General features: G+C 36.8%; 1 protein-coding gene across 2 annotated transcripts in view; it reads right to left on the bottom strand.

The window, feature by feature from the left end:
* Positions 1-12,956, bottom strand: part of cdh22 (cadherin 22) — a 206,670-nt gene that overhangs the window by 36,430 nt on the left and 157,284 nt on the right. For both annotated transcript variants that reach the window (XM_082136387.1, XM_082136388.1), the window contains one exon: positions 4,597-4,718. In XM_082136387.1, coding sequence (XP_081992513.1) covers positions 4,597-4,718 — 122 coding nt within the window. The remainder of the gene's footprint in view (positions 1-4,596; positions 4,719-12,956) is intronic.

Genomic DNA, 12,956 nt, shown 5'->3' with positions numbered 1-12,956 from the left:
CCAAAATTTTCATATCGGTGCATGCCTAATATTTTGTAATAAGTTAACCTTAGTGGAACATAGCGGATGAACACTACATTTCCCAGAATGCATCATTTGTGTTGAATTTCTTTGAATTACTTATATTTATTTATTTAAATTCCAATTTATCTTCTTGTGTGTTGAGGCCAATTCAATTCAAATTCACTAATTATTAAATGGAAAGACAGAGCCAATTCTTCAATTCAACACTGCAATCCCCAATATGTAACATAAACGAAATAAATGCATTTCTCAACTAATTTTGAGTATGTACAATAGTACATATCTACTAATTATTATACATATTTAAACATGAAGAGTGTCATTTTTCTCAGTTCTTAAGATGAATCGATTGCTGTATTCCTCATTTGTAAGTCACTTTGGATATAAGCGTCAGCTAAATTAATAAATGTTAAATCAGCTTAATATGCAAAGATACAACAAGTAACCGTTCCCAACTTGCAAGCCAATCTGAAGCTGAATCCACTGAAAAGTGCTCAACACAGCAACACTGCCTCAACCAGCCTGTTGAAAGCCACAAACCAGATATCACTGGTGACAGATTTATTCAAAACACAACTCAAGTGAAGCACATAAACAAGTTCCCTCTCGTGACTCAGGCGTGGGTAAAAATGATGCATGTAAAAACACCTCACCGCTGAAGGATCCGTGACAGTGTTTATGTGGGGGACGGGGTTTGTGCATCTTAAAGCGCCAATCTCAGGTGAGAGATAAATGACTCTAATTGTGTGTTCCTCCACAGGACTAATTCCCCCCCAATCACCCGAGTGATTAATCACAGAGCAAGAGAGCATGCGAAGTTTGGACGCACAAACCGCATCTTGCTCTGCGGGCGTCTCTTACTCACCTAAGCCAATTTAGTCGACACAACGCAGTGGGGAACCCCGGGGTGATGGGAAACAAATCACGTAAACATGCTACAGGTTATCGGTAAAGCTATTACAAAAGCTGCTTCTGAAGCTACAGCAGGGGGCTTCCAAAGAGTCCTGTGCTTAATGAGACAAATCTGTTATGTTAAGCCATCACCGGATTGCACTTTACCTCTGTATTTGAGGGCCCGGGACGCTTGCCATTTTTCACCTTAAATGTGCTTCAGAAACGGCGGGTGTCGCGGCCCTTCGGTTTGAAACTGTCCTGCTGAAAGATGAAATGTCTCCCGAGCTGTTACACCTTTTTCTACTCGCCTCAGTATATACTGGTGTTGTGTAGCGCTCAGTCTTTGTTCTGGCCACTGAGTCGCCCAGATGAAAAGCAGCTCCACAATGTAACGCTACATCACAGAACTCATGATCATGGTTGTTGAGGTGTGGGAAACACCCATATCGCTTTGAGTTATCACGAAAAAAGGGAAATCTTTTGTGTCACCCTTCTTTCAGGTAAACTTTTACTTCATTTTACGCTACATAACCTTGTAACCCTTAAAAAGTAATTGCTGGTGACAATGCGGCTTCTCTCGCTAGTTTCCTTCCAGTTCTAGTGCTTTCCAAGAACACTTTCTAGATGTCTGATTTGATGTAGTTTCCACATAAAGTCAACATGAAATCTGAAATCGACTGGATTATCTTTTTTAAAGGGATAGTTCACCCTAAAATTAAAATTATGTCATCATTGACTCACCCTCATGTCATTTTAAACCCGTTTGATTTCTGAAGAAAATATTTTAAAGGATGTTTCAACAGTTTTTTTGCCCATAATAAATCCAAAACAACATTGGACCCCATTGACTTTCATTGTACGGACAAAAAACACTGAAACATCCCTGGAAATATAACCGTTTGTGATCTGCAAAATAAATAAAGTCATAAGGGTATGGAACGAAAATATGGTAGAACTTGTATCCCTTTAATACACATTTACTGGTCTTGTGCACGATTAACTGATGTATGCTATTCCAATAAATCAATAAATACAATACAAACAAACGAACCAACATACACACGTACAATGATAAAAACATATAGTATATACGTACATAAGAGGTTAAAATACATTCAATGTGTAGTTGTACTTTTATGTCTTTGAAAGGCTCTTTAGTCTTCATTTTCACAGCTGTCATTCATATTCACATGAATAAATGAAGCTTTATCTCTAGGGGTTTCTTCAGAACAAAAGGGTAGTTAATATAGTGATTCACTGGAGAATTTGATTAATCTCAGTTATGTACTTGCTGGAACAACTATGTTTCATCTGTGCATCACAAAGACTAAAATGCTTGTAAGCAGCATATTTCCATTGCTCAACATTTGTATTCTTCATTAAATATATATTTAATTTATTTGAAGAGTTTCAATGCTTAAAATAATCACACACACAAAAAAAAAGAAGTAAAATTGGACTTCAAAATTCAGCAAAAAGAAGCACTTCTGTACACCTGAGAATAAAATATATAAATATCTTTTAATAGTTAAACAACATAAAAAAAGAAAGGAACATTCATTCCTTTCTTTTTCCAAGGATGAAAATGGAAGACTACAAATGCACTTCTTTCACACATCCGAAAAATGTAGTACAAAGGTAACTAGTTATTTACAACAACCAAAAAATCTCTAAGAGTCCTTAATCCCACATAACAGTCCTCATTCGGCGGCTCTATTGTCGAGCGAAGCCCTCAAGCCACGCAGAAAGAAGGATTGCACACAATTTCCCATGACATCTCCAAAAGCAAACAACCTTTTGTTGTTCTGTACATTTCACGGATGCTCAAAAAGATGGGGTGGAAAATGTTCAACCGCATTGGATCAACAAATAAACAGAGCTTCCAAGACAAATAACAACTTTAAAAAAAACAATTCTGCACAGAGATGAGAATTGGGGCGACAAAGCACATTATGTCACGATTTAAAAAAAATAAAACAATTAAAAAAATCCCCCAAAAACCCCAACCATGATGAGATAATAATGTTGAATGAATGCTCTCCGCACATAGTATACGTTCATCAAATACTTTCACTTCAAAACCACTAAATCCCAGCCTTAACCCATTCAGAAATGCCGGTACTTGGGTAGAAACCTATTCATAAGAGCCTGATAAAAAATGTAATATTAAACAAAAACTTTCGACGTATTTAGAGGCTTTTGCATCTGAAGTCTTCATATGTAGCTCAGATTGTGACTAATGCCATTGGAAACGTAATGTTAAACGTCTCTACATAACTCTACAAACTACTGTCACATGCAGCACTTGCTCAATGTCAAGTACATGGATTACTCTGCTATTATTATGTTTAGTTGTAGCTCACGGATAAAGACGTGCAAATGACTACTTTTCATAGTTAATGGCAGTACAAAGCAACAAAGAAATATAAATATATATATATTATATGGCTTCTTCAGAGCTTCAAAGCAGCTTAACAGTGATAAACGGGAAAATAACGGTAATGTTGTAAATTTGATCAATGAGGAAACAAATTCAATTTCAGCAAACTAGGGATAAACGTTACTCTTTTGAAAAGCGTAACATATAGTTTAGTGGATTTTATATAAGAAGACTAGGAGTAATATTTGTCTTATTCTTCAGAAATTCATTTTCTTGCGCTCCACAAAAGACAACATGAACAAACAACATGAAGGTAAATAAAATGATGACAGAAATGTAATTTTTTTGGCTGAACATGTGTTCTTTTATTCCACGTGTAAACAAAAGCAACAAGTCGAGACTAAGCGCTGCATGTGAGTTTGCTGCACCGCTGACTGGACACTGCACACTTTTTTCGCAACTAGTTTATAAATTGCCTTTGGGACGAAATGTCAGACGGATCATTCTTTCCAATTGAAAAAGGTCCACAGTAGGAGCAAAGCAATAATGAAACTATTTTGACAAAAACAGGAAAGCGATTGGCTCCGTACTAAATCTGACACGCCGTGATTGTTCTGCCACGACTCCAATGTTTCTGTCCGGGTTGGGAGGTCTTGTGAGGTCAGTGGAGGTCATGCAGTGTCTTTAAGATGCTTCACTTTTTAGGACACGGCCAAATAGGAAGGAGAGATTGGTGAGTTGAGCCAAACTACATTAGCCCAGCGAGATCAGACGAGATATTGAGCTTTGGAAAAACAAATCTTGTTAGGCGTTGTAAACTGCCGTCAAACTGAATCAGGGAGGCCATGCTGAGAGCGGCATTCCCACAATGCAATTAGACTCTCGCCACTTCATCACGCCGCACACCTGATGTTCCCCAAGCGCTCTGCGACTGATATTTATGTATTAACGCTGAGCCCAGCTGTCTGAGAGGAGCCGTCTGATGTCAGATTACATATGCTTTTCATGGAAATGACAATTTTTCCCTTCCAGGTACCAATCGCAGCTGACAGCTTTATCAACACAAGAAGCCATTGGGAACAACTAAGTCAGTGTCTTGTGACCGGAGATATCATCCTGAGGAAATCGACAGCGCACATGCAATACTGATTTTTTTTGGTGCGGAACAACAGATCTCGTTTCCGCTGCCTTTCAAACGCCGATGCGATCAAAGCGACGCGGGTCTGGCGAGCGTGATTTCTGATTAGATTGATGAGACTTCTCAACGTGCAAAACATAGAGACGTTACGTTATCTCACCTGGCCAGGCTTGGCGTCCTCGCAGATTGAAGCCTCGTAAGGAGTGGCGAGTTCGGGAGGGTTGTCGTTCACGTCCAGGATTCGGATGCTCACCGCCGACTGAGACGACATGGACTGGTTATCTGAGGGAGACAGAGATGAAACAATCATCATGATGGACGAGGAGTCATATGCAGTTCAAAAAAAAAAAAGACATTATTTTGGCCGGGTAAAAAGTGACAGTGTTGAGCGCTGCGTTTTACCCAAAGTTGAACATTCTTCAACTCTCGGCGTGCGATAACTCTCAGTGCCTCGTTACGCTCCTGGCGTTTTAAAAACGCGGTGCTCCCATTGAAAACAATTGGAAAAATACGCCAGCCGCATGAAAAAAAAAATGCTTTGGTGGACACAGGGCCTATAAAGTCACTTTAGATAAAACCATCTGCCAAATGCACACACATATATAGTCTACATAAGTATTATAAACTGGTTTTAGACCAGTGTATTGTATATTTTGGCAGATTTGTTTCACTTTTCAAATATAAACAAGTGAATAAAATCTGCTAGAGACAAAAAAAATCGGTATCTATGTTTCCATGAAGAACCTTGAACATCCTTGGAACCTTTCCATTACACAAAAGGTTCTTTATAGTGATTTTTTTTTTATATATATATATATATGTTCTTTGCATAAAAAAAAAAAAAAAAAGTGTCCTTTTAAGAACTGTTCACTGAAAGGTTATTTGGGGAACCCAGAATGGTTCTTCTATGGCATCGCTGTAGAATATGGTTTTCGCTGTGAAAACCCAAAATTGTGAAAACTTTTATTTTTGTTCATAAAAATATGAAAATATTCTTCTTTTCCCCCAGGAAAATACCTAAATAACAAGATAAAGAGAACTCTAGGGTTCTTGACTCAATATGAAAGAACCTGCCAAACAGGTTTTATGTAAGGAGAAATTTGTTACATGATTACATAACACTTTCATGGTTAATGTGTTATTTTTCTAGTGATTAATTCACTGCTTAATTAATACAATTTAATTCAAATGAAAAACGAATTAAAACAAAAATGAATCAATTAAAATTGATTCCATAAAATTATCTCATGATGGAACTCCTAAGGTTCTATATATGAAGCGCCTGACAGAACCTTTTTTTTTTTTAAATGTGGCATCAGTTACAATGGAATCGCAATTACAGGCAACAATGTATCACACATTTGAGACACGGTTGTCATGACAATGGCTGTATACGATGGCCACACCACTGCTCTCACATAACACACAAATTCTGTTATTGTGTCCCTGCAAATAACAAGTATAGCACTCGATTCCACTGAAACAGTATTGTGCATGCTTTTTTAAGGCCAGTAAAACTGAAATCATCCTCTGCGAGTCATTGACCTGCACAACACACAGGGTGCACTTTATTTTTAATGGGGTGGTTGATTATGATTTCACTTTTCTAACTTCAGTTAGTGTGTAATGTTGCTGTTTGAGCATAAACAACATCTGCAAAAGTTACTACGCACAAAGTTCAAAGCAAAGGGAGATATTTTATTTTACAGAAATCGCTTTATAAGGACTACAACAAACGGCTGGTAGAGACTACACCACATTCCTCCCGGGTTAGTGACATCACCAACCCTAGAATTTACATAAACCCCGCCCCCGGAACACGATTTATAGATTATCAAGACAGAATATGCTAATCAATGACTAGAAGATAACTACACATAAGCAACATCAATTCATCAACTAACCATTCAGAAACGTCCTGTTGCTTCTACATGTTGTCACTTCTTCTTGAGTCACTCCATCATTGTCTGACTCCGGTTTGAACATAAAAGACTAAACATTTTTTAAATTTTCAGTTGCTTGTGTGTGAGGTAATCCAAGCTGCTATAGGGACACAAGTTGTTGTAGCTCCGCCCCCTGTGCTGGGAGCAGCAGCTCATTTGCTTTTAAAGGGATAGACACAAAAACGGTGCGTTTCAGCCTCAAAAAGTGACAACTTTAACATGCTATATAAAAATATCTGTGGGGTATTTTGAGCTAAAACTTCACATACACACTCTGGGGACATCAAAGAGTTATTTTACATCTTGTGAAAAGGGCATTATACCACCCCTTTAAGTCTGTAACACGGCCACATATAAAACAGAAGCATTGAATATATATCACACTACTGTACCGCCATCACAGTTTGTGTCTGAGGCACTTTTACAGTAATGATACTCTGTGAATTAATCAGCAATCTAATTCTTCTGCAACATTTTTGAGAAAATGTTCAATTAGGAAGTCAATTTCTAGGAGACGAACAACATCATAGGCAGAACATTTTAATGATAAGAGCACACCGTTTGGGGCTGGCATAATGATATAAACACAGATAAATGGATTCAATATTGGGCTGCAATATCATTTTGATCATGGCCTTATTAAGCTACAGTAAAATGGAAATATTATTGGGAAATGTGTACATAATTAGTTCATATAAGTAAAATGATCTAGTAATTAAAAAAGCTCTCTGTGTTGGGTGCGACTGATCCTTAGCTAAATTCTGTGCTTCATTATTTCATTAGAAATGTTTTAATTTTCATAAGAGATGCTTCTCACCACCACAGCAGGCCAAGGAGAGGGCCAGTGTTTTCATTGTAATGAGACATAATTACCTTTTTTAATTAACACAGCTGTAATGCTTGTGTTTATTTGCAGGGATGTATAGTAGTCCACGCATGTTATGTTATTTAGCATATGTAAATTAGGTCTATGCTAATTTAAATATGCTGTTTCATTGCCTTGTTTTTCAAGCCTTGCTTATGCATTATAAACAAACACATTTGTAAAGCACATACATTTCTGGAAGTCAGCTAATTCACCCCAAAATCAAACAAAACAAAACAAAAGAGAAGTTATTTTATAATAATGATATTATATATTATAAATAATGCATGAAAAACAAACAATTGAACAAACAATAAAATAAATAAATGAACAAACAAACAAACAAATCATTTGAAACCATGTAAATTGTAAAGTATTCATCATGGTGTAGTATTTACTATATTGCCTGATATTTTGCTCATTTAAAAAAAAAAAAAATGCAGGAAAAACAAACAACTAACAAAAAATGAATTCATGAATTCATGAACGAACAAACGAATATATGAACGAACAAACGAACGAACGAATGAACGAACGAATGAATGAATGAATGACCGAATGAACGCATGACCGAATAAATACTTCAATGTAAACTGCAAAGTATTACTTCTGGTGGTATATTTACTTTATTGCCTAATATTTTGCTGATTTAAATAAAAAGTCATTTTCAATCATTTCATTGTAAAACATTTTCACTTTTGATTCTTCAGTAGATTTGGATATGTTTTCAGGAGAGTCGCCCAAATACACCAAGAAGACAATGGAAAAACTGAGGAACAGATTTCAAGTTTTATTCCCCTAAAGCAGGCAATACTTTCTCTGTGCTTATAGAGCACACATCAGATCTAAATATATCTACCGATGTGTCTGAGATATGAAGAGAAGGGATTTGAGCAGATTACAAGATGCAGGTCTTCTGCCACAGTCCCTGCCCAGCAGATGTTGGACGGCCACATATCTTCATGACATATTACCAGTCAGGTACTATATTAGAAAACCGCCACTTCAATCCTGTTTGAAAGCATGTGGACGGAGCTCGGCGCGCGGGTTACGAGGAAATGAAGTCTTGTGGGGTATGGCAGTACAGTAAATCCAACAGGACAGGAGGGGGATCATACATTTCTATCTCAACAATCTTTATCTCAAACATGCAATATACACTGATCGTCAGTAACAGCAAATCATAAATGACAACATGATGATAGATTTTTAATATCAGATAAAGATGCACAATACAAAAACATTTATTTGCTGACTTATTTCTGTGTCAATGCACTTATAAGGAATTATAATCTGCTCTGATCCAACTTCCACTCCAATATATACATTTAAATGTTCCTTCTCTTAAAAGAGCTTATTTATCATAGCGACAATTCCTTCCGATCTCAGTAATATGTAAATATTATCATCGGAGTGACGTTATCACCTATAGCGTGGACAATCAAGAACCATCCTGGGATTTCAAACAATCGTATCACCTTAACATTTTGAAACAATATCAAAGATGTGTGAACAGAAGGCTACCACTTTCATTGTTATCCTCAATTTATATTTAAGCCAGAGCTTCATTTGCATGATGAGCTGGAAGACGAATGTAATACAGTATAAAATGTTTGAGCAGAGATTATTCTGCATTCTGTTTGACTCCGCTGAATCCGAAGAGCTGTCTGTACTTTGTTCCTGCTTTGCTGTAATAAACTACATTTTTTGAGATCTTTGACGCCCACATAATTTTTTCTTACACACTGGTTTGCCTAATGAGGACCAGTCATGCTTTTTTCAAGGTTCATCTTTCTTCAGTGTGTAATGTTGCTGTTTGAGCATGAAAAGGCTCTGCAAAGTCCTTCCAGCGGGAGTTCTTCTCTATATCAGTGTTTCTGAACTCCCTGAAACGCCTCCATTGTAGCCTTGAGTTTTATTCCGGGAATGAACACGTCACAATATTCCTCAATTCAAAATAATTAATACGTAGAATAAAGGGGCGAGGCATTTCCCAAACACACTCGAAGCGCTTGACCAATCACAACACACTGCTCCAGCCGACCAATCAGAGCACATTGTGCTTTTCAGAAGGAGGGGCTTCATAGAGACGAGAAGTAAACAGAGCGTTACTGACAGACTGGGAAGAGAGGAGCCGCAACAATGGAGAATATTGTGAAATAATTAGTTTTTTGAACAGAAAGCCCAAGTCGAGCCCAAAAACAAAATCAGGACTTGGGGCATAATAGATCCTCTTTAGCTTAATAGTGTGGAGGGTTATTGCACATAGGTCTAATTTAAATATAATATATAAAATACTAAACTGAATGAAAACTATGCATCCTCTTAGTCTTTCATAAGTTGAAATGAGAGCGAATGCATATTTATTTATTCTTTAATTACATGTTCAAAATGGCCCTGTGTGAATAAGATCCTACATCAGATTTTCTGCATATTGTAAGAACAACATATTTAAACAATCTTTTTCATGATTCATATCCAGTTAAATGTTTGTCTCAAAAAAAAAAAAAAAAAAAAAGAACAGAAGAAAATCAAGAAAAAAGTTCATATTGCCTTTGGTGCATTTCTGACTCATATGAGCCCCACTGGGAGTCGACTCACAGCAGGCTCAGCTTCCCTGCGTGCTAGTTGGCACTGAATGAGTATAACTGACACAGACTGCAGACCTATGGCCTAAATATGAAATTAAACTCGTCTTGTTTTATCAGCGCTCCCGGTTGCGCTAACCGTGCCTAATGAGCTTCAAATGTTGAGCAAATTGACAAAACAATATCTCTGTCCTCAACCCACGCCAGAAGACATGAGAAGCACATCCAAGAGCAACAGTTTGGCATGAAAGCAATAAGTGATTTTTTTTCTTAGTCCGGATAAGCTTGAGTAATTTAAAATAGTATAAAGTAGGCTAAATTTAACTTTAATAGTACAAACACTGCTTTATTTTCAGTGTGTCATGACCACTCAGACAGTGGATGTCAGACACAATAAACATCTCTGAGCTCCAGTCATCGCTGTAGATGAAATGTGTGAATCATGTTGTTGAACTTCATCTGACTCCTCAAGAATAAAACAATATTCGCCAGTACAGTCAGTTTACTTACAAGAATAGATAGACAGACAGACAGACAGACAGACAGACAGACAGACGATAGATAAATAGATAGATAGATCGATAGATAGATAGATAGATAGATAGATAGATAGATAGATAGATAGATAGATAGATAGATAGATAGATAGATAGATAGATAGATAGATAAATAGAAGATAGACAGACAGACAGACAGACAGACAGACAAACAGATAGATATATAGATAGATAGATAGATAGATAGATAGATAGATAGATAGATAGATAGATAGATAGATAGATAGATAGATAGATAGATAGATAGATAGATAGATAGATAGATAGATAGATATAAAAAAATCAACAATTTTGCTCTAAATAATATAATTGCAAGTGAACAAGATGCATCATGTCTGATGATCAACCATAATTGTAAAAAAAAAAAAAAACATTTTCTTAATATATTTTTTAATTAGAAAGATATCAAGATGTGTTCTAACCCTTTTTTGTTGTTGTTGTTGTCTAGTTTTAATCACAAATGATTAAATGATTAAAGTTTCATGCTTAACTTAAGTTGCCAAGGGTGTGCGAAAAATAAACTTTTTATCCTCGATGTCAAATCCAACTTTATGTTATTTTAGTAGTTAATTACCGAGAGCATGAACGCTTTAAATTCAAGAGACATTTAAAAATCAAAAATCATCAATTACTTTTGTACAATAAACAATACAGATGATTGATGCACAAAATCTGAAGCAAAGCGCACGTGAGAAGCGGTGAGCTCGACGCTGTGTGCTGTCGTGGACGCTGTACTTTGGCTTTCTCATTAAAAATGAAGCCACAGAGTTTGGCTGTGATTACAGAAGTGTCATTTTTTTTTGTTACAAATAAACCTCTCTGTATTGCTAATGGTCAAAAAGGGCCAATTTTAGAGCAGGAACATTGAAATGGTTACAAATCCAGGGAGAGTGCAGAGCAGTTATTTTTCACTCTCCACACCAAATGTCCTTTCTGTCGAGATAAAGACACAACTGTGTTCATAGTATCTCTTTACCCTAAGGGCAAGCCATAATGGTTTTTCCTCTATTTATCACCTGAAAAAGACGAAGAGAGTAAGCGAGAGAGAGAAACCCTGTCTGCAGTTTGATATCTTACACCCTATCAAACGCACAGAAATTATATGTCAGTCTTCTTCAGCTGATAGGATTCTGCAGCGAGCCATCGCTCTGCCAGACTTTCTGACAGTAAAACTCCAGCCTGGAAGCGTCGTGCCAAGACTTCAGAAAGAAAAGGAGCTGATAACTCCCTCTGGACAGAAAAGAAAATTTCATCCCCTCAAGTCAACTTTTACAGCACAAGTGCAGTGCATGTGTTCGGTTGGCGTTTTGCTACGCCTGCTTTGCTAGGACTAAACCGACGGCCTTGAAAAGATTGAAATTGTATTTATTCCCAGCCAACTGAGGCATATTGAACAGCCATTTCTGCGCATGACGGAGCTGAAAGGTCTTCCCAGATTTTGTCTGTAATATCATATTTACTAATATCACCAGCAATGGCGCATGAAACGTTCTCCACACATCGATCTGCAAACGTAACTCTTCAATGAACACTCATTACGTTCTTGAGTGGAGTGTGAAATTTTAAAATACGAATGTACGGGGGAATTATAAAAAGCATTTCCAAACTGGCCACTCGATGCCTCATTGCCCACTGACTCTGATTCCATATATTTTGCAGTGAACAAGCACAGGCTGAAATTCGCTGTGAATTTTGATTAAGCCGTTGACTTCGATAATGATATCTTTTTCTTTTTTTTTCTGCAGAAAATGACTTTATTTAGCAGCAAAACCCCGGTCAGTGTTTGTGTCTGGGATTGGGATTGAAGCACTTTCTGTCAACTTTACTGTGACGGATCTTGACTAAAGCTCAAGATGTGACACAACTGACATGGCAACCAAATGTCTTGATAAAAACTGTTCAAAACTCCAAAAATGAGATCTGAATGTTAAAAGAGGAAAGAGGGAAAGGGTCACATCATCCCAGCTCAGCTAATACATCTAGATGAAAAAAGATGATGGACGTTTTCAACAAGATATAGTGGCCCCAAAACACATTTGGACACTTACAAAAGCATGAATGCACTTGCATTATATCAAGTGTCTGTATTTGTGCTCAAAAGTGTATTTGTGCATTGGTATTTATTTATTTACAATGATATTATAATATCTCATGTTATCTAATGCAATGACATTCAGACCATCAGACAATAAACCTTTGTGCAGTTTTTAAAGTTCATTTCTACATCAATCTATCATGCAAAGAAAACAATCACTGGGGTTATATATTCTTTATGAACACAATAACTGCTTAGCTCTGTCCACCAATCTAGCTTCGTTATCTCAGCATTGTCTTTATAAGACACTGTTGCAGCATCACAGAGTGCTTTGAAAATGTTATTTCTGAACGCTCAAAAAGCCCAGTTTTTTTTGAAAACTAGTTTTTTCTTTTCTTGGTTATGCGAACTTTAAAAGGATAGTTCACCCAAAATGAAAATTCTCTCATCATTTAATCATACAGTGTATGAATTTCTAGTACGGGGGGAAAAAATACCATGAAAGTCAATGGGGTCCATGAACTGTTTGGTT

The sequence above is a fragment of the Leuciscus leuciscus genome (assembly GCF_965113295.1).
Source record: "Leuciscus leuciscus genome assembly, chromosome: 14".
Lineage (NCBI taxonomy): Eukaryota > Metazoa > Chordata > Actinopteri > Cypriniformes > Leuciscidae > Leuciscus > Leuciscus leuciscus.
The sequence above is the reverse complement of the archived record's forward strand: the minus strand, read 5'-3'. Positions and strand labels throughout refer to the sequence as shown.